Source organism: Curcuma longa, chromosome 11 (genome assembly GCF_044706935.1).
Source record: "Curcuma longa cultivar G26 ecotype Majalengka, Jawa Barat chromosome 11, ITB_CL_G26_1.1, whole genome shotgun sequence".
In the NCBI taxonomy this organism is placed as follows: domain Eukaryota; kingdom Viridiplantae; phylum Streptophyta; class Magnoliopsida; order Zingiberales; family Zingiberaceae; genus Curcuma; species Curcuma longa.
This window is the reverse complement of record NC_133871.1, coordinates 11,165,235-11,192,343: the sequence shown is the minus strand read 5'-3', so window position 1 is coordinate 11,192,343 and position 27,109 is coordinate 11,165,235. Positions and strand designations below refer to the sequence as shown.

The window sequence follows — 27,109 nt, the reverse complement described above, 5'->3', positions numbered from 1 at the left end:
CTAGCTGGATGCAACCGGCTTTACCATTGCTCTCCTGATGGCTTCTGCATACGTCCTGTGTTGATAGGTGAGTGTTGAATCTAGCAAGTCCCATAGGGATGTCTTTGGGTTCCAGCCTGCAATTACATCATCATTAATTTGTATCTGGAATTCAAATCTCTAAGGTAAAACTTGCTTTAATCTCAGCAAAATACCTAGTTGTTTGTTAATAATTGTCACGTCAGGAATTCGCTTATCACTGTCATCGTATCCTTCACCGTAGAACTCTTTGGAACTCACATCAATGGTAGGCACCTCCATAGGAGGTTCCCCAGACACCTTTGAATATACCTGAAGACGAGACATCAGAACACAAGAAAGAACACTTGCATTACTCATAGCTAGCACGTACCTGTATCATGATTTCAGCAAGTTGCTTTACAGTGACTTCATTGTTAGGATTTCCCACATTAAAGATATGACCATTAGCACGAGCAGGATTTTCCTGCAGAGATGTAAGAACTGCTTATTTGATAGCCAATATAGAGGAAAGATAAAGGTTGAAAAAGAAAGTTATTAGCTCGAGCAAGGTTTTCTAGCAAAATGTGAGAACACTACTTTAATTGAAAATATACAAGATAGAGGAATATGAGATATGCGCACAATCATAAGCAGAACGGCCTCTATCGCATCTTTAATATAGACAAATGTTCGTTGGGACTGTCCACCATCAACAAGTTTCAGCGGCTTTGTTTGGGGTGGACGACGTAAAAGATTCTGTTTGGGGTGGAAAATGATGTCATGTCTCAATGTCAGAAGGAAATTATATGTATTTACTCTGATATATGGCTAATACATACATTGCTAAAACATGCCAAAACCCTAGGAACACCCTCACTAGGACCATCTATCCCGGGAATAAAGTCCATCCTTGGTCCAATCCAATTGAAAGGCCTCACAATAGTGAACTCGAGACCATTTTCCGCACCCTCAGCTTCAAGAAATTGGCATTAAATGTAAGTACAAAATGTAATAATAACACTAGACAAATAAAATAAAATTTGCAACTTATTTCACCATATATTAGTCTCTCAATAAGTTGCTTTGCACATGCATACGACCACATTTGCTTCTCGATAGGACCAAAAATGCATGGGGAGGCATCTTCTTTGAGCACATAGAATTCTGGTTCCTATTTGATCACACACACTCATATTAGCAGAATCAAAGAAAGAAAATATCTTGTAAGAAATATATTAGAGAAGCAATATCAACAAAAGTAAACAATAGTGCTGCAACAACATAAAAAAGATTTGCTAGGTCTAGTGTGTACAACAATGAACCCTATCAATGCTCTTAATGTGAGTTTCACCAATTCAACTGGCTCGAGTATCTAGGAATTCCCTAACAAACCCACAGACAATATGCCATGCGATAGGCTGTTGTCTTTAGGTACACTAAAAGTGTATAGGAAACTTAAGACACTAAGTAATAATCACTTAGTGGATCTATTGTACAAAATCTCATTTACCACGTTCAAAATTAAGAATGGCAGCTGAGTCACTTTACCACGTTATGCCAACATGTAAAAATATGACCATTCAGCAAACTTGTATGTGCATTTTGAGTAAACACGTTATCCAAAATCACATAATTTCCAAATAGTGGTGAATAATTTGATTAAAGCTGCTAGTACTAACAACTTACCTAATCTACAAGCCAAGAAATGTTTGGGACACACTTTCCAAGAACCTTACCCATCAAAAAAAAAAGAATTACAAAGAGCGTGAAGGTGGTCATATTTGATTTAGTTTTACCAAAAGAAACTTGATTGTAAACACACACACACAAGATTTAAAAAAAAAGCCTAATAAAATGTCAAAACATGTTAAGATTTACATATAAATACAGTACAACACCACTGGGCTACTTCAGTGAACTAAATTAGGATGTAGTGAGATGAACAATAACACCATTAGACTGGAATAGCATTAGGATTTTTTTTTTCTTTCAATTTCAGTATTTCACAAAAAACACAAGTTCCATTAATATCTCTAAGCTATGTCGGTTAATTTAACATAATTTGACAATGTAAATTTAGCATGGATTAGAAATAATCCACTTAAAATCTCAGCGAAGCCGAGACAATATTTTCTTTCGTCGTGACCAATTGCAGTTTCTCGATTTACCTCCTCACAAATGGTTGTGGGATCGACCGTGTGAGGATTGCTGAGATGACGGATTCCACCTTTTTTACAGAAAAGAAGTAATCCACTTCATTTTATTCTTCAAGAAAGGTTAATAGTAGGTAGGCATAAATATGCTGTGTTAATAACAAAGAAATTCACACAAAATGAAGGCTACTTATAAGCAGGCTCACATAAAGTTCATTGTGATTCGCACTACCTTGTCTTACTGATAACTGTTTCTCAGGATCACCCTATGCTTGCTAGAGAATATGAACGTGTAAGAGCTGGCAAGCCTCCTGCAATTCTGGAGATGTCCTGCTATGGATTGGAACCTCCACATGCAAACAAACGCAATGATGTTACTGCTTGGAGGCTGGCCCTACGGAATGCACAAAGCCTTCTACAACATGAGGTTATTAGGCAAGTCTTTATTGATTGAAATGAATTTGCTTGGCTTCTTAAAGTTGCAGAATTAAGATATTTCATATGATTATTTGTTTATGGTTTTAAAGAGATACTTTTAGTTCTTGCAAATATACCCCACGAGTTTTAGCAAAGAAATTTAGTAGATCATGACGTCATTAGTTACTAAGTTTGTACTAGGATTGCACTTAATGAATCACATCATTAATCAAAATACCATGTAATTTGGTGCTGATAAGAAGTAGCAATTTACCCTTTCGTAAAATGCAATATGTAAGGAATTACTTGCTTTTGTTCTCTGTCACCAGTAACACTTTGTGTTAATAATTGCATGTGCACATTATTTCACGGTAACTGTTAATAAATCCCTTTGTTATTTTGAATCTTAAGGATTGAAATCTGGAGTTGCTGGTGAATCATGGTGCTGATGTCTGTTAAGAACAAACAAACGGAATCGTATTTATCCACTTGTGCTGACAGCAATAAATTAATGCTGTTAGTTTATGAATAGTGTACTCGAACTGTTCTATAGCAGATATTTTTTTGATTTATTCATATGTCAAAAGAAAGTGTATGAAAGATCTTAAAGAATCAGGTTAAATAATTTGACAACAGTTGGAAGTACTAGAACAGTGCTGTTTAGTAGACTAAAGTAATTACATCAGATATATATAATACCCCAGTTTTATGCACGATGACCAAATAATGAATGTGAGACTAAATTTAGCTCTTTCATTCCTCATCAAGCTAGATCATTTGTCAATGTCTAGCTCATCATACAAAATAGAGAAAAGTTCCATATATTGAAAAGGGTATGCAGTAGCAACAATTGAGGCACTTTGATAGCCTAGTGCTTTGGGATGTAGTTGTCGACTTGATTGGATCTTCAAAAGTACATAATTTTCTCACTTCCCTTCTAATCAAAGATTAGAGGTGTGTTAAAATGAAGTAGAAGTTTTTAATTGATTGTTAAAGAGAGAGAGTAGGCTTTCACAATGTTCTCATAAGATAAAATAAAAAAAGTCGAGGGAATTTCTATGAGAAAGTTGAAGATCGGAATCTTTTAACGTCACAATCCATGGAAGATTGGATGAAAATATTTCAGATGAATAATGAGATTAGAGTTTTAATAAGATTTTTCCTTTTTGTTTATATATGCATTTTTTATGAAAAGACGGCCTTATTTTTATCCTTGTTTTTAGTAAATTTTCAAGTATTTTAGTTTGCTAATATTATTTTCTATTAATTATGTTAACATAAATTATGATTATTCACACAATTTTTTTTTGCTTGATTTTGATTTTTCTAGGATAACATATGTTCTCTCGTAGAAATTTATAATTAGCTTATTTTGAATATTAATCAGTTACTACCTTTTTAAATATTTATTTTGTTATATTTTAAAATTTTAGAAATTTTGAAACAATTAGCTATTCTCTATGACTTTATCTCACTAATCAAATGAGAATTTCGAAACTGTTTTAGTTTTAAAAGGACAATATTAGTGTTATTTGTTGCAATGAAAATTTGAGTAATATTTATTTTTGATTGAAGTTATAAATAACTATCATTCTCCTACAAGTAAATATGCCCAAATATACTATTAAATCTATTCTTAGATTTGTTTTAAAAATTTTAGACCTACATACTTTCTTTTTTATGATTTTTTAAAACATGTTATATTTTATCATATTAGTGAAGGATTTCCAAAAAAAATAGTAAAAGATATTCTATGTTACCAAACTAAATATAAATGACAATGTCATTACAATTATTTTTAAAAGTTTTACTAGAAATGTATTCTAATATTAATTTTTGATTTACAATTGATAAATAAACTTTTTCTTAAAATATCTAATGAAGGGATATTTGTTTTTACCTGTGTTTAAATGTAGTGATGGTTTCTAATGTATAAGTTTATGATTTAGCATAATAAATAATTTTTAAAATGTTTTTATAATAGTTAATGAAGTTGTAAAATGTAGTGATGATTTTTAATGTATAAGTTTACATGTAGTGATGGTTTTCTAGTATTACATAAAATTGCACTATCATACTTCTTAAAAATTGGCCTAGGCAGCTACCTAGGTGGTATCGAGCAGGGATCAATTCACTTCGGGATTAGGAGGTACCTGTTAAGCGGGCCTTTTAAAAAGCTAGTTAGGTGGATAGCCTAGGTGGCCTATATGATCTAGTAAGTTCAGTAGGAAAAAATTGGATTTTTTTACAAAACTTTTTTGTTCACTTGTCATGGTATTAACTAGAATTAACATCCACCAAAACCATTGAACACCATTATTCTCATTTTTTCCACATGTCGGCAACCCATGCCTTCCCATTCCTCTAGCTATCCCGTGCTTTCTGTTCCTCGACTCACGATGCTCTGATCTCCAACACTTCTAGGTTTTCACCTGATCCCACTGTGCATGTGATGCCAGCTTCATTTTCTGACCATCCACTGCATATTACCTGTTTTAATTTTCGCCCATACTATGCCACCACACAACATTCTTTGAATTCCTGACACCAACATCTCCCAGTTCACCCTGAACCAACCTCCTTAGCACCAGCTAACTCAATACCCTGATGCCAACCTCCGTAGCTTCAAGAGAGCTTAGTTGTTTGTTTTCTCTTGTTTTGCTTGTCTCCAGAATACTTTTGTTTTTCCTCTGCTTTGCTCCCCAGTCCTCATTCAGTTTGCTGCAATTTCAATCTATATAGTTATGATGCTAACATTTTCAATCTGGCAACAACTCAATTTGAAATTTGACACTTCGAAATTGTAGGTTGCACTTTTTTTCTTTCGTTAGTTGCAATGTGATATATAATATTTTGTTCTTCTTATGGGTTTAGTGATTTTTAGTATGTGATTTTGCAATGTTAAAGAGGATTAAGAATTTATAACTATAAACTTAAATGTATGACTCTAATATATTCTTAATGTCAACTGCTAAGGCACTTGTCTAGGCTCTAGGCAGTGGGCCAACTGCCTACTACTTTTAATATCTTGGTAATAAAATATCAAATTTTAATATCTATGATAAAGATTATGATTATATTGTTATAAAAATACTTGTAATTTAGTAGCCTCATTTTACTGATACCAATGTGTTTTATTCGCCCATCTATTGAAGTGTGCTTAATAGTCCCCCAATTAGCTTAATTTGGCTCCACTGTTAGGCAAGAGGGGTTCTTGTTGTGGATCACAAGTTTGTCTTGGCCATTAAGGGCATATGCCTAAGGGTCCGAATGGGAGCTTACCTTTAGTAGATGGACGATGTTCCACACCAAAGATAAGATAGAGGGCAAGAGTAGGTCATGACGATAGCCTCTAGCAGGAGTTGATGCAGACAGGAGTTGGTCTTTTAGGCTAGTGTTCACCACAGATCAATGAGGGAAGACAACATGCTCATGAGGGAACAGCTGGATGTCTTAATGATTGTATGATATTGCATAGAAATGAAGTGTTAATGTGAGAAGTATATGCGGGTCTGTCTTAGGATGATGTCAGTGACAAGATCAATGAGTGAAGTGCCAACTAGAGGCAGATGATACAGGAACCTAGATGTTATATAAGTAGCTAGGCACCAACAGGATGGAGATGGGCTGCGAAAAGAGAAGGGCTGAAATGAGTACATGGAGAGCGAAGGGGAGGAGATTGCACCACAACATCAGACATGTGGCCTCACTTTAAATGAGAAACTTAGTAAAGAAACTTCTGTATTAAAGACCTAAAAGTTGCTCAAATGCCTAGTTGAGGGTGGAAAGTGGTATATTTGATAGAAAAAGAAGAAAAAAAAACATTGTATATAATTCAAATATTATACTTAATGATTAATTAACCAATGGGTGACAATATTAATTTTAACTAGGCCTATCTATCTGTAATACGAACAGCAATAAGAATGCTTGTGATATCATGAAAAGAGTTTTAGTGTTGGGTCCATAATCACATGGAGATGTTGCATAACATATGTGAGAATCCAGATCAAATAATATATGTACATTACTTGTCTTGCTACCTTAAATTTAATGTTCGCTTATTTGCGTCAAAACTAATTTGGGTTGCATTGCTGATACCTTTGTGCTTTTGGCTACCTATTTTATTGTTCAGACAAATCATTGTCGAAGCATCAACACCCTTATGCAATCAATCTGTCACTGATGATTGTTTGAGTTTCCCTGAAACTTGGCCTAATTCATAACTTAGCCTTGCTTAAACTGATTCTTGAATAGCTTCCATTCTGATTTGCCAAATCCCTGGCCTGTGTCAATTACCATTTGGATGCTTCAAGTGGTGCCTTGGGTAAAGGGAGTTATATAGGAAGAAAATAAAGAGGCAACAACTATGATTATCCTTGGCCAAACCTTTTAGCTGTCTTTGCTAAAGATTGTTCTCATGCAAGGGTAAGATGGGGGCATTCATATGAAATTGGGTTGTAATTTTGTGAAGGAATGATACAAAGGACCTAAGCTTTCTGGAAAGTCGTTGGAGAATATTGCATATGGTGAAAAGCAAGTTCATGAAATGAATAAAAATATTGGTGGACTACTGTGCAATGCAAGTGGTTGCGTTACCATTGATTAAGTGATATAAACTAGAGGTTGTCAAGAAGTTCATGGGTTTAATCCGAATGGAGAAGTGGTGTGGTGTCTCATCTTTAAATTTCTTTTTGTATTCGATATGCAAGGTAAGACTGTGTATAATAAATCCAATATAGTCTGATTCTTCTCCAGAACCCCGCATTGGTAGGAGTTTCATGTATCGGACTGTCTTTTTTATTTGATAGCAAGATCCCTGTCACAGTCTTTGTTAATATATAGCCTTATCAACTTAACATGAAAAGTTACGCATGAAAATTTCAAAACACTAACCAAGTTTCACTTCAGATTAGAAGCTACAGCAAGGGAATATGACAAAATGATAGAAGCAGTTAATCGCGACAGAAAGTTTCAGCAGGTGAATTTTTTTCTTTTATTGCTGTTAATTGTCAGCTCATTTATGTTGAGTTCGCTTGGATGGAAATAGAGATGGAGAATGAATTTAATTTCTTCACTCTATTTTATTTCCTCCAAATCAGGATGAAATGGAAGGAAATGAAGATTAAGCATTTCCTTCTGGTTCCATCCAAGTAAAGATTTTTCTTCCACTTATTATACTACATTTCCATCATTCGTTCTCCCTGCCTGGTAATCACAATATTAGAGAATGTTGTATCATTTGGGTGAATTAAGTTAATTTTGTTGTAATCAGCAAAATACTGGCGGTCAACTCAATATGCTGAATGCACAGTGGAAGGAATTATGTCTTAAGAACATAGAGATCCAATCTGCATGTTCTGATCTGCAGAATGCTATTGATCAAATGAAGGAAGAGGCTAAACAACTGTATGATTCATCATTCTCATACTTAATCTAGGCCCATGCATGCAATTATCATCTGACAAAACCTTTTTTCACAGTAGCTTAGATTTGGATGCAAAAATGGAAAGTTAGATTATAATGCTGATAGACTCAGGTATGTTATACATTCCCCAAGTTCTTATTCAATATTTCTTATCAGTAATTCACCTACAAAGTCCTCTCTCTTAACTACTGTGTACTCACGATCTATATGTTCTTGCAGGAGAGTATTGGGTATGTTTGCTTTGTAACTACGAGGAATCCAAAGTTTCAGTATAGGTCGTTCAATGCTGGCATCTCATATTGCAAGTTATGCTTAGTGAACCAAAAACTTTCTGATGTACCAATCTACTTATTGTTTTGGATAACTGGATTGTTGGACATTATTGCCCCCAACAGCTGTTTTTGGGTATTAAGACATTGAGCGTCTGGATAGATAGCTAGCCCTTGGCCATAGGCTGATGTATGTTCTAGCGAGCTTTCTTAGAACCACTTAGGTTTATTTTTTTAATCTTCCAGCATGAGATATAAGATTGCTCCTGATTCAAAGTAAATGCAATTAAATTTTTTTTTTAATAATGTAAATTTATGGTTCATTTAGTTGATTAAATGATCATTGGATTCAAACGGAATATGCATTCTCATATTTAGCGGTAAAGATAATTGTAGAAGATCAATTTTTAAAAAATTATAATTTTCCCCTCATAGGAAATAGATATTCGCTACTCTTAGTGAAAGAAACGATTATTTTATATTTATATTTTTTTATTCTAATAGTCTATCTAATTCGGTCATCTGTCAAAGAATACATTCAATTAGCTCAGCTCATGAGGATCAAATAGGCCAAGCTAGATGCACAAAAGGATTAATCGGGTCAGTGGATCAAATAGACGAGCTTGAGGGATAGAAAATTAATTGGGTTAGCTGAGCAAAAGACATGATACAGATTGAGCGGCGTGATAAGTTGAAAGAGTCTCATGTCTTTTGCTCGGCTAACTCAATTAATTTTCTGTCCCTCAAGCTCGTCTATTTGATCCACTGACCCGATTAATCTTTTTGTGCATCTAGCTTGGCCTATTTGATCCTCATGAGCTGAGCTAATTGAATGTATTCTTTGATAGATGACCGAATTAGATAAACTATTAGAATAAAAAAATAGATATGAAATAATCGTTTCTTTCAGTAAGAGTAGCGAATACCTATTTCCTATGAGGGGAGAAATATAATTTTTTAGGAATTGATCATTTACAATTATCTTTACCGCTAAATATGAGAATGCATATTCCGTTTGAATGTTATGATCATTTAATCAACCAAATGCACCATGAATTTACATTATTGAGAGAAAAATTTAATTGCATTTGCTTTGAATCAGGAGCAATCTTATATCTCATGCTGGAATATTAAAAAAATAAACCTAAGTGGTTCTAAGAAAGCTCGCTAGAACATACATCAGCCTGTGGCCAAGGGAGTATTGGGTATGTTTGCTTTGTAACTACGAGGAATCCAAAGTTTCAGTATAGGTCGTTCAATGCTGGCATCTCATATTGCAAGTTATGCTTAGTGAACCAAAAACTTTCTGATCTCAATTAGTTTTTAAAATGTTTTGATAAAGAAATGTATGTGTTTGCCAGCGAAGAAGAGATGGACTTCCATAGGGGTGTACCAATTTACTTATTGTTTTGGATAACTGGATTATTGGACATTATTGCCCCCAACAGCTGTTTTTGGGTAGAGTTGGGATCCTTGTCCCAGTAGATTTCCATCACAAATTTGTGACGAAAATTTAGACCGTTCGATTTTAAAATAGAAGATTAAATTCAAGTCATCACAATCACCCATTCAATCTATGACTTAGATTTAATCTTAACTTTAAAATTCAACGGTGCAGATTTCCGTCATAAATTTGTGACGAGAATCTGTTGTGACAAGCAGCTTTTTTATTTTGGGTATTAAGACATTGAGCATCTGGATAGATAGCTAGCCCTTGGCCACAGGCTGATGTATGTTCTAGCGAGAATCATGATTTTTTTAATCTTTCAGTATGAGATATAAAATTGTTCCTGATTCAAAACAAACGTAATTAAAATTTTCTTTTAATAATGTAAATTCATGGTGCATTTAATTGATTAAATGATCATTGGATTCAAACGAAATATGCATTTTCATATTTAGCGGTAAAGATAATTGTAGAAGATCAATTTCTAAAAAATTATAATTCTCCCCTTATAAAAAATAGGTATTCGCTACTCTTACTGAAAGAAATGATTATTTTATATTTATTTTTTTTATTCTAATAGTCTATCTAATTTGATCATCTATCAAATAATACATTCAATTAGTTTAGCTCATAAGGATCAAATAGTCAAGTTAGATGCACAAAAGAATTAATCGGATCAGTGGATTAAATAGACGAGCTGGATTAAATAGACGAGTTTGAGGGACAGAAAATTAATTGAATTAGTTGAAGCAAAAGACATGATACAGATTGAGCAGCGTGATAAGTTGAAAGAGTCAAATATAAGCTCGTGTTGGTTACACGGTTGGGCCAAAATTGGCAAACGAATCAGTTAAGCAAAGCACGCTGATTAGAAGTTCTTGGCCTGCGTCCTTTCTCCTCCTTTAGCTCATTATGCAACTTGTCTGTTTCTTTGGCTCTATGTTCAGGGCACTAATGCAACCAGTTGTACTGCTAACTTTGTCTGTTTCTTTGGCTCGACCGTGGCAGAATTGTGCTCAACTAAAGTGTACAACACAACATGGCAATCCGATACTCATGTCAGTAAAAGGGGGAAAAAAACGAATTATTCAAGTCGAAAAGTGCATATGCACATTTATTTTAGGTGTAAATGTTTACCCATGCATCCTGTTAATTTCTCTTAATTGCATCACGCATCTTTGAGAGCTGTCCTCCTGCATTACCTTCCTTACCTTCAACAGCAGAATTCTGTACTGTCAACATTATGCAACTCAAGCCAATTCTCAGAATTGAAGAATTTCATCTTCATAGCCAAGTCATAGGCTGTCTCTCAACACAGTACGAAAGTTAGCGTCCTAAAAAACCGCAAAACATAATGATTACTGTGATATCATCATCACTACCATGGGCATGATTAAGTGGACCATAACAATTCCTATCAAAGAAAAAAGAGGGCCATAACAATTAATTTAAAATGGAAACCCCGACATGATCAAGAGGATCAAAACAATTAATTTAAAATGAGAACTCCATACCCCCAATATAAACAAATTTCATCATCTTACACGTCTCCAAATAAGTGTTCTGCTAGCCTTCTAGCTTCAATTCTTCATCTTATTTCCATCTGGTCTGGATTATTCATCTATATCACCACCATTCACTTAATATTTCACACTTGCCGATTTTATCAAGTGCAGATTTCTAAATACTATGTCGGACAGAGCACTAGACAGATTATGTGCAGAGAATAATGCACTGAGATCAGACAAGTGCTGAGATTTCACACAAAATTATGTAATTTATTTTAAGAAGTCCAATTGCATCAATATACAGAAGTTCCAAATAAATTTCACTAAAGAATGTAATGCGACTTATCATTTCAGATAGTATGATATTATGGTGCACAGAAGCAATCAAACAAGAAGAAATTTTCAAACCCATAATTTACAAAACTAAAACGATGAATAAAAATACAACTTTTGGACAAGCAGCACAATCCAGTATTCACAATCAATAGCATTTTTTCAAAAAATAAGTAGATCCTTAGTAAAGTTGCAAAATCATAAACAAAATAGGTTTCATATCCATTAAAATATATATACCTGTGACTGGAAAATTGTTGATGCTGGTATCATAGTCAGAAAATTAGAAAACAACACTTAAATAAACCAAAAAAGTCTAAGATTCAAGTTCAATATGTTCTTCTACAATATAACAAGAAGCCATTTATATAGGCTTTAAAAAGCTAATACAGTAGCTCAGAATTCTACATAAAAGGATTAAAGTAAATTTAAGTACCACTTGAGGTGCTGAAAACTTGATTTTTAAAATCAATTGCAAACCAAATAAAAGATATTTTCATTCAGCCCAGAAGCAGAACTTCAGAAGGATCTTGGCCCAGTAGAAAATAGATTTATGCACCTAGAAATCATCTGCAATGTTAAAAGTGTGAAAACCTTTGCATAAGAGAAAATTTTGACGCCAGGATAAACTACACATTCAAGTTCATAGATCAAAAACAAAGTTAAAGCAAAAACAATGTTCGAGAGTAGAAGTTAAAACAGAAATGATTTGACACAACGTTTCAAATATTCAGTGCAAGGAAAATAAGATGAGGTTGCATGAAACTTTTGTTACAACATTAAAAATTATACTCAAAACTCAAAGGCCACTGTCATAAAACATACTTTTAATCCACAAAACCTTTGTAATCCAAAAATTATCAGAATTTTTGGGGATTTCAATTTTGCAAACTACTAATTGTGTGAGACAAATATAGAAACCCAAAACTTTAGGTGACAAAATCAAACCAGCTAGGTGATTGTTGGACAAAAATTCTTCAACAGGAAGGAAGATGTAATGTTACTTCTTATGCATGCTAGTTTTGAAAATACCAATATTTGATTAAAAATATATACAAGTCATATAGGGTACACGTATTGTTCCACCAATAAATTTTAGATTTCTGCAGTCACAATAGGATATGCTTACGCAAAGCTATTTGAAGATAGCAAATATCAGCCCATGAACTATAACCTATCAACTGCAAAGCGCCTAATCAGCATACATAACAAAGATAGCCCAATCTAAATTTAACAAATATATTACTCGATTGAACAATTTCATTGAAGTTAAAAAGACAAATACTTGCTTAACCTAAGATGAATTGCATTTCTTTTACTGTTTATTCCTAATAAAAGAAAAAGGGAAAAAACAAATGTTGTGTTCAATAAATTCTATCTGGGACCAGTATGTGCTTCATGTATTATAGTTTTCACAGCACAAGCAATGTAATTCACTAGTCCATTCGCTAGTATATTTACAGAAGACACATACCTACCATGTATTGCTCATAGTCCAATGTTGTTTTGCTCCTACCATATACATTGCAGAAAACATATTCTCTCCTAATCAATCTCTATCATTCATTCTTGTTTATGTTTTTCTAGGAGCATAGCTACAATCACAAAGTTTAAACTTGATAAAGGGCAGCCCGGTCCACGAATCTCCCACCAATGTAAGGATCGAACCATATTGGATCTATTGTACATAATCTTGCCCTGCATTGCAAAATGTTATTTCCACGACTCGAACCACTGACCATCAGGTCACATGGCAGCATGATATAACTGCCAAAATTTCTTATACTTTATATAATACAGTTATGGTTTCCCCCTCCACGGCACGAGGTAATCATTGTGTAGTGAGAATTAAATCCTATGCTTGAATTGTAACTGAGATTTGATGCATATTCTTCCTTGGGGTAGTTCATCTGGCTTGAATCTACATGCCTGCCTATGATTTGTTTCCCATAAATTTTATTTAGTGGAAGATCCCAAAATATTAGTTGTGCGTGAATGGTGGCTCAATTGTCAAACAACTAGCAACCAGTCAGTGTTAGCAACACTGGTTATTTACTGGCCATTAACTTAATCAGTCAATAAATGCTAATTGACATATTAATTTTTTATTCTATCTCATCCATTATACACAAAGTTTAAGCTTGATAAAGAACATCTCGGTGCACGATGCTCCCAGCAATACAGGGTCCCAGAGAAGAATCAAACTATATTGGATCTATTATACACAATCTTACCCTGCATTGCAAAGTGTTGTTTCCGTGACTCAAACCTATGACCACTAGGTCACACGGCAACGTGATACAACTGCCAAAATTTCTTATACTTTATATAATATAGTTATGGCTTCTCCCTCCACGGCACGAGGTAATCATTGCATAGTGAGAATTAAATCTATGCTTGAATTGTAACTGAGATTTGATGCATATTCTTCCTTGGGGGTAGTTCATCTGGCTTGAATATACATGCCTATGATTTGTTTCCCATAAAATTTATTTAGTGGAAGATCCCAAAATATTAGTTGTGCATGAATGGTGGCTCAATTGTCAAATAACTAGCAACCGGTCAGTGTTAGCAACACTGGTTATTTGCTGGCCATTAACTTAATCAGTTAATAAATGCTAATTGACATATTAATTTTTTATTCTATCTCATCCATTAAACACAAGTGACAAATTAATTTTAAATTTCTCTCTCCCTCAAATGTGCTCACTCCTATTCTTATTTTCTGTCCTCCTAGTTCAAACTAAACAAGACTGATATATTCAATATATTAGTTCAAGTATGATAGACAAAAAGTTTGGGAAAAAACTGTAAGATTTGATAGTAATCATACCAGTGATTACCTAATGACCAATGTAGTGGCCTAGGTTGCCCATTTGCCCAAGTCCTGTTTGGCTCCTAGCAGCTCCTCCCTGTCCAGTTGATGAATTCCCATAGCCGCCCTGCCCATATGCCTGTGAGCTATGACCTCCCATCATCCCAGCATTCAAGTTCCCAACAGCACCACCACCATAACCACCACCAAGCAAACCATGTGCAGAACTATTTGGCAATGCTCCAGGAGTTCCCCCACCAGACCCCAAGTTACCCAAGATGTTTGTCAAGCCCAACCCAGATCCTTGATTTGCAAGTAACGCAGTCAAAGCTTGCCCTAATACAGGATTTAACCCGGCAGCCACTGCAGCAGCTGGTTGAGCATCCTGATTGAACCCCGCTCCAGTACCTGAAGGGGCCATAAGGTGCCCACCACCTGAAGGGGCCATGAGGTGCCCAGCACTTGTAGCACTTGAGAGATGACTTCCTACCCCTCCCAAAAAAGAGGGATTGTGGCTCCGTGAGATATGTGACCCATGCATTCCACCAGCGACATGATGCAGGCCGATATGGGGACTTTGAAAATGGAATCCTAGCTTGTTTGGCTTCGGCCCATCAATTGCCTTCTGGCAATGCAGTATGTGACCCTCGAAGTTCTTGTGTGGTTCCTCCAATGCTTTCTTAGCACTCTCAACAGTCTTGTAAACAAACAACGCAAAACCCTTTGGCTTCCCAGACACCTTATCCAGACCTAGCGGTCCCTCCTCTATCTCCCCATACTTAGAAAAGAACTGAACCAGCTTCTGGGGGTCAAGCTCTGCTCCAACGTTGCTAACAAATATTTTCCTTTGAGTGTACTCTGACACCGGAGGAGCAGGTGGTGGCACAGGGCCAATTGATGCAAGCTGACAAGAAGTGATCCTGTTGCCAATTTTCTTCTGGGGCTCCTGAAGTGCGCGACGTGCACCAGCACGATGCTTAAATAATATGAACCCGTAGCCCTTGGACTTGCCAGTTGCCCTGTCCATGACCGCGTTGCAGTCCTCGATCTCGCCATACTGGCGAAAAGCAGCAGTGAGAACCTCGGCGTTGGTATCCCAACCGAGGCCGTGGACAAATACCTTGCGGTGGACAGGATCGCAGTCGACGATGCGATGTATCTCCTCCAGCACGTCAGGATGCTTCACGGCCGCGTCTCGGAGTAGCTCGATGAGGTGCTCTTTGGCGAAAGGCTCTAAGAGTTGCTGGATCGTACTCGGGTCTCTGTCGTTCTCGTCCTCGTCGACGCCGTTTTCGGCCTCGGCAGCTGCTTCTCCAAGGTCGGTGGAAGGGGCATCGGGATGGAAATTCTCATCGATCGGAGCGTCGGAGTTGGCCTCGGTAGGGGGCTGATTCTCCTCTTCTTGAGACTTACCCTCTTTAGGCTCTTCGGCAGGTGCTTCGGCGGGTGCTTCGGCGACAGCGGGCGAGGTAAGCTTTCGCTTTTTGTTGGCCATGGCGGAGGAGAGGAGAGCACGAAGGCAAGCGCGCTAGGGTTAGGGTTTACGCATGGAGATTGGGTTCGGGAAATCATTAAACTCGCGACGGAGCCAATATATAGTCTGTAATTGGGAAATAATTTTCCAAAATGGGTTGGGCCAAGCCAATCTATAAAGGCCCATTTATTTAATGGGTCAGTTGCCATCCCCTCTTGGAAATATCAAATTAACCCCTCCACATATTCCGTATTCTTGAGTTTTTGAATTATCTGTGCCAAAACGTCCAAAAAGAACTATATTTATGGAAAATGACATTGGCTCTATGATTATTATTTTTTTTAATGTAGAACTTGCTCTATCCTGCAATCATAACTTTTTTATTAAATTACACTCATGTGTTTTGGTGTCATTAATTAGTTGGCTTTCTAAATTAATTTAGTACCTTAACATATTAAAATCAGTAAATAACCAAATATTTAATTATCTGTTTATCTTCTATTATAAAATCATTTAGTAAAAAATGAAGAAGAACATTATTCTCTCCCGTTCCTCTAGTTAACGTTTTTTTCCTTATGTTACACTTTTATAAAAGTTGACTAAAAACTATATCTAATTCACTATTGCTCGATCAAGAAAAATTATTTGTTATAATTCTATAATATTTTAATAATTTAAGTATTCGAATTTTATCCTATTAATTCTTATGATAAATAAGTTTTTTATTTATCTAATACAGTACATTCAAAAAATTAATTTTTAAAATATTTTTATTTAAAATTTAAATTCTGTTATATATAGGAATTCTGCTCCTCCACCTTCCACGTTTGCGCTTGAGGAAGGCAGCCGACATGGCAGGAGGGGTGCCCCCCTCCACGCACACGGCGTGCAGGGGGCGTGTAAGATTAAATTTTCGTATATGTATATATTTTGCTCTTTCATCACAATTCCATAGTAGTTTTTAGTAAGGTTGTTTTGACCGGATGTAGGTTGTTTTGACCGGCCGGATGTGGACAGTTAAGTCATCAGTCAATAAAATATTTAACTCATGTGATATTTCACTTTCGTCGATGAGGGGACCTGAAAGTAGACTAAGTGAGAGGGTTAAATTAGTACCAGAGAATTCCGGTAGACCACTTCGACGTTCAAATTAATATCAGTAGAAGAAGATGAAAGTGTAAAAGAAGAAGAAAACGAATATAGATAGTTGCTGAAATTGCTCAACCCCCTTGTTCATACCTAATGAAGGATTTATATACTCAGGGAGAACACCTCTCCATATCGATTCAAGATAGATCACTGGTTGGGACTTGAAGAGACCGACTCTGACAATTGCTAACATGAGATCCCGACATAAGGCATTTGGAGGACCAAGTCTACCAACCTCGTAATTGTCCTACGGCACGGTAGTCATTGATTATTTCTACCTTTTAACTTCATGTACAGATTCAAAGGTATCTAGGGAATCAGACATAATAATCTCATAATTACCCTGACCCCTCAGCAAGCACCACACGCTTGGAGAATGTTTATAGTTTCTATGTAAGGCAGATGGTGACGACCGAGATGTGACCAGGGCCGACTCTAGGCATAGGCCACTAAGGCCTATGCCTAGGGCCCCCATTTTAATTGGGGCCCCCATTTTAATACATTAATGTATATATTTTAAGTAAATAAAAATTATTAAAATATTTTTAATAATCGATTTAGCCGGTTAGGGCCCCAAATAAAAAAAATTCTTAAAACGCCACCAAATCCTAAAATGTCACCAAATAGTTCACTTTTCGTTCCGAATCTCCTGATTTGAACGGACCTTCACTCGCACCTTCGCCGGCCCCAAATAAAAAAAATCCTTAAAATGTCACCAAATCAACGTCACCAAACCGTTCACCTTTCGCTCTGAATCTCCCGATTTGAATTGACCTTCGCTCGCACCTTCGCCCTTCGCCAGTTCACCGTTCGCCAGTTCACCTTCGCGCCTTCGCCCTTCGCTAGTTCGCCTTCCCCCTTCGCTCGCGCCTTCGCCAGTTCGCCTTCGCCCTTCGCCAATTCGCCCTTCGCCACCAAACCCTAAAACACCACCAAATCCAGAAACCCTTCTTTTCGCCTTCGCCAGTTCCGGCAGCTCACCGTCGACCATTCGTTGTTCGTCCTTCACCACCAAATCCTTCCCTTCGCCTTCGCCGGTTCTGGTGGTTCACCGTCGACCGTTCGTTGTTCGTCTTTCGCCACTAAACCCTTCCCTTCGCCTTCGCAGTTTGCCCTTCGCCAGACCTAGTCGGCTCGTCGCGGTTGAAGAAGAGCAAGGCCGAAGAAAAATGGTAAACGAGCACCCCTCTGTGAATCTATTCCTTTTTACTACGCATAAAATTAAATTTTATTATTATTTAATTTTAAAATATTTTAAAAATAATAATTATTTTTTAAAAAAAATCGCCTAGGGCCCCTCCTAGGCTTGAGCCGCCGCTGGATGTGACTCGAGACTGCTTGATTGAGATATAGCTTAGGACTGCTAGGTTGGGGATGTGATTCGGGGCTGCTTCGCCGAGATGTAACTTAGGATTGCTTTCCTGGGATGTGACTCAGAATTGCTTGGCCAAATATAGTTTGGGATTGTTTGACCAAAATGTGACTCGAGACTGCTTGATCGAGATGTAGCTTAGAACTATTTGGTCGAAATGTAGCTAAGGACTGTTTAGCCAAGATATAGCTTGAGACTTTAGTTAGTTTGGACCTTCCCCTCGAACAGAGTCATTTCCCTTGTGTTTTGTTGATCTTGACTGTTTCACTGTCTTAACTTGACTCTTGATTTTTGACTCACACATCAACTTACTCCTTGAAGTGCTGTATAAGAACAGTGAATTCCAGCACATATAAGGAGGACCCTTAAATTGATTTATGATTTAATCTCTCAAGTTGGGCACCTTCTCCTACCTAAATCACGGGAAGGTGAACCACTAACAAAACAAGATGGGAAATGGGTGCATGGAAACTCTTCTACAAAAAAGGTGGATCCGCCACCTTAGTGGCCCCACACGGTCGGCCCCACGACCATCTGTGAGGAGGTAAATCGAGAAAGTGCAGTTGGTTACGACGCAGGAGGGTATTGCCTGGCTTCGCCAGGATTCGAACCCTTGCCCTCTTTTGTAAGTCTGCTGCGTCGTAACCAACTCACCTATGCCCCGGGGGAGCATGGAAACTCGATCCTTGATCATGAATTGAAAATTTTCCCATCATGTTGGAGTCCATAGTTCGTAGGATAGGATTAGTGCCCTTGGCATAGTTGAGTTAGTTACGACGGGACAGACTTACAGAAGTAAATAAAGGTCATATCTTAACAAAGCCAAGGCAATATCCTCCCTGTGGTCAACTGTAACTTTTCGATTTACCTACTCATGTATGGTCATGGGATCGACCGTGTAGGGTCGTTGGGGTGGTGGATTCCACCTTTTGCTAAAGTAGAATAGAATTATAATCCTATACAAAATCACAATCTTATAACATATCGATTTAGGATGAACATCAAATCAATTGAATTAGATCGGTCAGGATCCTATCTTTAAGATCTGGGACCTCTAAGTAATGTCTGTAAAATCATTTTCATTGAATTCGAGTTGATTTACTTGTTACTTCTGGTTTCAAAAGGAGTAACAAAGCCACTCGATGCTATCGTACAGTGAAATGGGCAGCTCATATTATATTTGCTTCAGTGCAATAAAATGAGAAGCTATAAAAGATTTCATCGGGGTGGGCAAGAGACACGAGACTCTCCTCTTTGGTCATTGGTGGAGAACACAAATGACAGACTTCTGCAATCTGCAGGCTTGAGTGGAATGTGATCTTCGAATCCTTTCTTAGGATACCATTGGAAGACCAAAAAGGACTGTTCCTAAAATAATGCCACTGTTCCTTGTGGTCAATTCTTCTGTTCATTTCTCAAGTGTAGATTTCTGAGATGCATGAATCGCCTAGGGGAGTGGGTAGTGGTTCTTCTGTGTGCCTGATCATTTGCCTGGCCCAGTCTACGATTTGCTTCGCTTTTAGATTTTTCTGCAGACATTTTTTTCTTGAAAGGAAAACTTTATCAGGAAGAAGAGAAGAAAAGCGAAAGAGTAACCTTTGCTGGCTTGGTGCTTCTGTTGGGAAGAATCTCTGCAAAATCTTGCCTTTGACACTTCACGCCCAGTTGGAGAGCATGATACTTTGTCCCTTCGATTCTTCCCAATTTACTTTCAAGCTTTCTGCTGCCTCTTTGATGTGTTATCATTGGTTTTGTTTGGCAAATTGACAAATAGCTGGCGTTGAGGAAGGCTGATCTTCCAGGTAGAGATCAAGAACGAGGGTCATCGATCTTCCATCTCTGAGACTACTAGCCAATCCGTCGTCGAATGGAACCACTAGAAGGCGGTTGTAGCTCCGGAGGAGACATCACGATTCCAAACAAGAAGACAGTGGAGGAAGTTTGGAGGCTGATCCAAGAGGGAAGCAAGAAGAGGAAGAAGAAGAAGGTCAACAGGGAGCCATCGCCGCGACCGCAATCACTCCAATTGATCGGCGAAATGACCCTCGAAGATTTCCTAGTCAAATACGGAGTCGTCGCACAAGCTCCCGGCGGCATCAGAGTCGACCAAATCGGGAACGCCATTGGCTTCAGATCCCCGCCGCGCTCCAACTTGTTGCAGCTTTGCGATTTCCATCAAAAGGTGCAACCTTCGGTAGCGACCGTCGAAGCAGGAGCAGTTCTGGATCAGGCCGTGGGAGCAGCGGCCCGTCCGCTGTCGCCGGGGCGAAAGAGGGAGGGCGGAGAGGTTGGATCGGACAAGATGACGGATAGAAGGAAAAAGAGAATGATAAAAAATCGGGAGTCGGCGGCGCGCTCCCGAGCAAGGAAGCAGGTGGACACTTAGAATAGGAGCAGCTCAGTCACTGTTATCGGATGCTAATTCTGACTCTTCGCAATCGCAGGTCTACACGAACGAGCTGGAGAACAAGATCTGTCTGCTGGAAGCAGAGAACGGGAGGTTGAAGAAGCAGAAGGCAAGTTCAACTCCATCCTCTTGAGTTTCTATCCGCCTTGAAATGGTCGACGAAATCTGAAGGTTTGCCGGGTAAAACTATACAAACAAACAAAATGCAGGAATTGGCATCGGTGGTGGTTGTCGCGCAACCAGAGCTGAAGTACAAGCTCCGGCGAACACGATCGGCGACATTCTGATCGTTCAGGTTCGTGATTTGTTTGGAAAGCATGAGACTTGAGCTGGAGATGCTCGTTGATTCGATCACCCCATGAAGAAACAGCTATTTCTGAACAAATACTGCGACGAAGATTTCAGTGAATAATGCCGTTCATTTTCTTTCTCTCTGTTCTTGGATAATTTGACAAAATTCGTTCGTAGAACTTGATTTACTACATTTCTTCGCCAAAGGGCAGTGCTAACTCGACGATAGTGATGCCGCCGTAGAAATTATCTGTAGTGTTCTATTCAGACAGAGCGCGATAGGACAAAGTCAGCCAAGTTTAGATGCCAAGTTTAGATGCTAGAAAAACTGCAAGTTTAGATGCTACAATCGAAATAATACTCAAATAAATCTGGAATCTGGATTTGTACTATATAATAAAAATAAGAAGAAATTTAATAGTATTAATGGTGGTTTAAAAAACTTTCTAGCCAAGGCAGATTTTGAAGGGGATTATATAACGATTGCATGACCACAAATGGGGTTAGCAGTCACAATTAAGATATCTTCTTTGGTTCATTAAACCAATTTAAGGCAAACTAACTTAGCTTGAAACTCTAAGTTGCCCTATTTGGTAGCTTAGAGCTTGTAAGTACTAATTTAAACACTTATTTTGTAAGTGATAAACACTTTAGCTAACAAAATAACAATTTTTAATATTTTTTTTATCCACATATGGCACTGCATATCATATGTGCACTATGCATGGATCAACTATATACCACTTGCACGTGATTTTTGAAACGTTGGTACTAATATCTAATAGTTATTATATATTTTACATATGATATTATTGATGATTTAAAATAATTATTTATGATTCAATGAATTTTATTATACCATAGTTAACTATTATGATATCATATACTCGATACATATATCATTATCTCATATATTAAATAATTTCATTATGACTTTTCTCTTATTTTTTATATTTCCTGTTGTCAAATTTATTTTTTTATCCGATTACAGTTCTGTTGATTTGATATTAATGTCTTTGTCATAGTTGATTTCTGATATCTATATCAATTTTGCAAACTATGATTTTATTAATTCATGGACTTATGCTTTCCTTAAGAATCCTTTATTAAAGATAAAATTTAATTGAGATCACACATTAGACATCAGCAGCATGGGTTTTAATCTAGAAGGTTTCATCTAGCAATCTTGAAGTCAAAATCTAATGTAGATTTGACATTTATTACAAAAGAATGTCATTGCTCATATAACATATATGCTCCATAAGAATGTTTGTTCGTTATATTACAAGATCAATTTCAATTTCAAATCACATTAGTACATCTTGTATATTTTCAACTAAAGTAATGTTCTCACATTTTGTTAGAAAATCTTGCTCGAACTAATAACTTTCTTTTTCAACATTTATCTTTCCTCTATATTGGCTATCAAATAAGCAGTTCTTACATCTCTACAGAAAAATCCTGCATGTACTAATGGTCATATCTTTAATATGGGAAATACTAACAATGAAGTCCTTGTAAAGCAACTTGCTGAAATCATGATACAGGTACATGCTAGGAGTAATGCAAATGTTCTTTCTTGTGTTCTGATGTCTCGTCTTCAAGTATATTCAAAGGTGTCTGGGGAACCTCCTGTGGAGGTGCTTACCATTGATGTGAGTTCCAACGAGTTCTACGGTGAAAAATACGATGACAATATTAAGCGAATTCTTGACGTGACAACTATTAACAAACAACTAGGTATTTTGCTGAGATTAAAACAAATTTTACCTTAAAAATTTAAATTCCAGATACAAATTAATGATAATGTAATTGCAGACTGGAATCCAAAAACATCCCTGTGGGACTTGCTAAATTCAATACTCACCTATCAACACAGGACGTATGCAAAAATAATCAAGAGAAAAATAGCAAAGCCGATTGCATCCAACTAGATCCTTAGATCTGATGAAATTCTCAAACAATCTATTTTTAATCATTTTTAAAGTCATACACATGTGATAAGGTGTTTATGTTCTTTCCATTATCAATATTCATTTTTATATCCAACGACAGAGCTTTCATCTTTATGTATGCACAAATTGTTTAATAAATGCTCATTTGAGTCGTTAGATATAAAAATGAATATTGATAATGAAAAGAAGATAAGTACCCCATCACATGTATACAACCTTAAAAAGGATTAAAAATAGATTATTTGATAATTCTATTAAATTCCAAGGATCTAGTTGGTTGCAATCGGCTTTGTCATTTCTCTCTTGATGACTTCTGCATACGTCATGTGTTGATAGGTGAGTGTTGAATCTAACAAGTCCTACAGGAATATCTTTGAATTCCAGCCTGCAATTACATCATCATTAATTTGTATCTGGAATTCAAATCTCTAAGGTAAAACTTGCTTTAATCTCAGCAAAATACCTAATTGTTTGTTAATAATTGTCATGTCAGGAATTCGCTTATCACTGTCATCGTATCCTTCACCGTAAAATTTGTTTTCTCCTGAGCGGTAGCCAACTCCGCCTTGCAGGCACGCAGTTCCTCTGTCAACCGGAGCTCCTCTTCCCTGGAGACTTCTAGCGCGGTTCGGGCAGCCTGTAAGACGCCAACAGTCAAAGATCACAAGGATAGAGAAAATAGTAAATTAATGCATATGTGTCAAAGATCACAAGGAAACATTTCAAGGCTAGCAACTGATAATTTTCATTGTATCAAAAAACACTAAGATGTAACCCTAGAAATTTTCAAGGCGGTTGGCAGAGGAACTGCGTGCCTGCAAGACGGAGTTAGTAATATTGCCTTCTTGAATTTATGTCCTCCCAAACAAGAAAAATAAAAATACTTCTCTTCCTCTGCTTTTCCTTTCCCTTCCCTAAATCTTCCTTCACCCCATTCAAACAAAGCATAAAAAGCACAACCAAAGATCCTTTTCCTTTCCCTTCCCTAAACCTTCCTTCACCCCATTCAAACAAAGCAAAACAAACACAACATTGATGCTTTTCCTTGTACCAGCATAAGCAATCATTTATTTCCTAAAGGTCATTTGGATTTAGAGTAAAAATGGAAGAATGGTTCTCTCACCAAATAAACACTCGTATTCTTTTGAAAAGGGAGCTATGTTGTCAAACACAAGGATAATCTGAGTCCCAAAAAAGTTCTTTTGGTTAGATAATTTCATTTAAATTTACACTAGATAAGACCAACCAACCACACATAAGCAAAAATTTCACTCCACCTATTGAGCAACACACGAGAGCTCCAATACCTAATATGCAAGTGGATGAGTCTTTGCAGTTCTTGCATCATGATTGTCTTCTATGACCCTGAGCATCTTCAGCAAGAAGGGCAAAACTCTTCTGCCCAAGCCATGAGTATCTTTCATCTTCATCACAAGCATCTTCCACAATGACAAAACCCTTCCCCCCAGTCTTGAGCATCATCTGCTAAGTATCAAACTTCTTTAGCAAGTTGACTCCTCCAATCAAGGTGTTCTCTCTAGTACTACTACACTTCTTATTCCTCCTTTTCTCCTTTCCCTTCCTCTTCTTTTGCATCTTCTACATTACTCTGGATGCTAGTCAGTAAAAAAAATCAAGATGACAAACTTTTACCTTACGAGCCCTATCAAGAATAGTAGATCAGATGTGATCAAGCTGTGATCGAGTTATCTACCAGTCACATATTTCTGGGCTCGCATATAATTTAATTATTCAGGGAGACCAAGTTTTCAGGAAAGACAACAGTCATGTGATGGGCACCTTTCTAAGGGGGTGATCCTTTGGCAGGAAACTTCCAATTGTTTTCCCATACACTTCGCAGGTTAAGAAATGAATAAGACGCTTGTTGTTCTCTGAGCAGTACCTGACCTGCACAAACACGCTACAACAAGTTAGGCCAACAGTTTAGTCGAAAGTTAAATCAAGAAACCGAAAACTTACTATGGGGAGAGAATCAATGAAATTGCTGTAGATGGTGTCTAAAGGTCGGGTGTTGTAATCCGCGGGTGTGCAAATCGCCGCCAAGCTGATCGTCTGCAATCCAACCATAAACAAAACTGGATCAGAATAACCGATGGAACAAGACAGAAATCGACATCAGCGGCATCGTATTGCAGTGGAGGAGCAAGTGGTAATTAGGACGAACCAGGTAGGACATCTTCCGAACGGATCGTGCTTGATGTTGAGGCGGTGGAACTGGATCCGGCCATCCCACGGATGTCGGGCCTGCTGCCCCTCTGCGTAGGTTGGCGGGTCGAGCGGGTGCTTGATCTTGTCACTGTAGACATCGACGGCCACCACCGTGTGAGGGGTCTTCGCCATCAGCTTCTCGCAGAGATGGGATCCGATGAACCCACCGGCTCCGATCATGCAGATGGTCATGGGCACGATGGGTTTCCGTCGAGATCCACCCTAGCAGTCGCTTCCATCTTCGAATCCCTTGTTTTACAAAGAAATCGTACCGTAGAAGAAGAGCAAAAGGCCAAAGAGGGAATGCACTATGTGGTACTGCCGATACGATTTGGATTTGGGCAGTGGAGAGGTAGGAGGAGGAGTAGCAGGGATCTACGCTGTCTGGAAACGGCATTTAGACTGCCGTCTCCGTTTCCGCCGTTTCCGAAACGTTAGGAAACGTTTCCATCCGGAAACTTACAAGAAACGGAGGCTGTAGCAGCGTCGGGGCTTGGTGAGAAGAAACGGAGGTTGTAGCAGCGTAGGGGCTTGGTGAGAAGAGCAGGCACGGCGTCGGGGCCGTGTGGTAGAGGAAAGGTGAGGAAGGGGAAAAAAGAAGAGAAGAGGGGACGGCGCTTCCTGGCTTCGATCTGCGGCTGAGCGCGGCGGCAAGGCGGCAGAAGATGAGAGAGGCGCTTCCTGGGTTCGCGAGGGAAGGAGACGCGCGACTCCTTCTCCCGGCAGCAGCAGAGGGCACGTGGCTTCGATCTGCGGCTGAGCGCGATGGCAAGGCAGCAGAAGATGAGAGAGAGGGGAGAAGAGGTGAAGGTGGGGTTCGGCGTCGCGTTGGCAGCCCCTTCGATCGGCATCGACGGCGAGAAGCAGAGGGGGCTGCGGCGCAACGAACAAGAAAATCGCGATCGGAAAACCGATAGGCTTCTTTTATAATCTTTCTTGACGGTTCCTAATGGATTTGAGTTTAAACCATTAAATCATCCACTAAATCTCTTAATCTTAAATGAATTAAAATTTAATTAATTAAATCCCATCCACATTAGATTTATTTAATTAATTCTTTTTAAATTAAAGTTAAAGTTAAATCTATTTAACTTTAGATCTCCGACATGTAGGTTTTTGACATTTTTAAAAAATGAAAACTTCAAGTATTGTCCTTTTCCGTTTTCGTATTTTTCGTTTCCTGTCTCCAAATTTCCAGACAGCAGAGGCAGGGATCAAGCGGAGCGAAGGATGTTTTGGTGCTGTGAAAGGATAAAATGTCCCGATGCAGTGTTTAAAGACGGAGGACTGCTTCAGCCCAGGCCCATCAAGCTCTGTTAATAAAGCGACATGGAGCACTTCTCTGTCGGTCGCCGTCCTCGAGGCGCACCATTAATGACGGACAGAACAGGGGTAGCTCGCTTTACGCCAACTCCCATCGCAAGAGGTGAACAGGGGCGTAAAGAGGTGCAGGACCGTCGGATGCGCCATCGTATCCCTGCGGGTATGACCGCGCCCCTCTGCATGATTTGGGAGTTCTTTCCTTCCCCAGGCAAGCTTTAAATCCCTGGCACTCTTGCTTCTCTGACAAGAGACTTTTCAAGTTCGGATCAGCCCCACTATCTGGTTGCACACATAGGCGACGGGCCTGACCTCCCGAAAAGGAACAGGCCGGACTTGTTCGATTTAGGCTATCGCCCAAACACTAAGTCCACCAGACAATCTTCACCAGGCCCGGTGAATGTGCCCCACTGGAAGGCACATTCAGGCAAACAACACAGTTCGCACCTCAAGTACACAATAAAACAAAGCGATAATGACAGAAAATCAAAATAAGCTCCAAGTTCGGACTATCAGTCTGGGTCCCCAACGCAACCACAACA

The 27,109-nt window shown here is 38.1% G+C and overlaps 2 protein-coding genes and 1 pseudogene across 6 annotated transcripts; 1 reads left to right on the top strand and 2 right to left on the bottom strand.

Annotated features, from left to right (window-relative positions):
• Positions 1-25,604, bottom strand: LOC141838552 (UDP-D-apiose/UDP-D-xylose synthase 2-like; annotated as a pseudogene).
• LOC141840268 (RNA-binding protein P-like) lies at positions 10,447-15,922 on the bottom strand. 5 transcript variants are annotated; one of them, XR_012602736.1, is made up of 3 exons: positions 14,399-15,922; positions 10,852-10,925; positions 10,447-10,734 (listed from the first exon to the last, which is right to left on the bottom strand). XR_012602736.1 is itself a non-coding variant. In XM_074728201.1 (2 exons), exon 1 carries the CDS (start codon positions 15,863-15,865, stop codon positions 14,399-14,401), a length of 1,467 nt encoding a protein of 488 aa, XP_074584302.1. In that variant the 5' UTR covers positions 15,866-15,922; the 3' UTR covers positions 11,853-12,125; positions 14,389-14,398. The 5 variants fall into 5 exon arrangements, 4 of the variants coding, with proteins under 4 accessions (XP_074584302.1, XP_074584303.1, XP_074584304.1 ...); XM_074728201.1 differs by lacking the exons at positions 10,447-10,734; positions 10,852-10,925 and adding an exon at positions 11,853-12,125 and having other exon boundaries at positions 14,389-15,922; XM_074728202.1 differs by lacking the exons at positions 10,447-10,734; positions 10,852-10,925 and adding an exon at positions 11,853-12,114 and having other exon boundaries at positions 14,389-15,922.
• LOC141839432 (ABSCISIC ACID-INSENSITIVE 5-like protein 2) lies at positions 20,043-21,059 on the top strand. The gene is made up of 3 exons (XM_074727176.1): positions 20,043-20,739; positions 20,810-20,881; positions 20,982-21,059. The coding sequence occupies exons 1-3, from the start codon at positions 20,233-20,235 to the stop codon at positions 21,057-21,059; spliced, it is 657 nt and encodes a 218-aa protein (XP_074583277.1). The 5' UTR covers positions 20,043-20,232.
• Positions 25,605-27,109: the final 1,505 nt, after the last annotated feature.

Excerpts from the sequence above, each read along its gene's own strand:
- LOC141840268 (XM_074728201.1), bottom strand. The coding sequence starts at position 15,865 with ATGGCCAACAAAAAGCGAAAGCTTACCTCGCCCGCTGTCGCCGAAGCA.
- LOC141839432 (XM_074727176.1), top strand. The coding sequence starts at position 20,233 with ATGGAACCACTAGAAGGCGGTTGTAGCTCCGGAGGAGACATCACGATT. Across the intron at positions 20,740-20,809 it reads GCTCCCGAGCAAGGAAGCAG|GTCTACACGAACGAGCTGGA; the intron begins GTGGACACTTAG and ends TCGCAATCGCAG. Across the intron at positions 20,882-20,981 it reads GGAGGTTGAAGAAGCAGAAG|GAATTGGCATCGGTGGTGGT; the intron begins GCAAGTTCAACT and ends AACAAAATGCAG.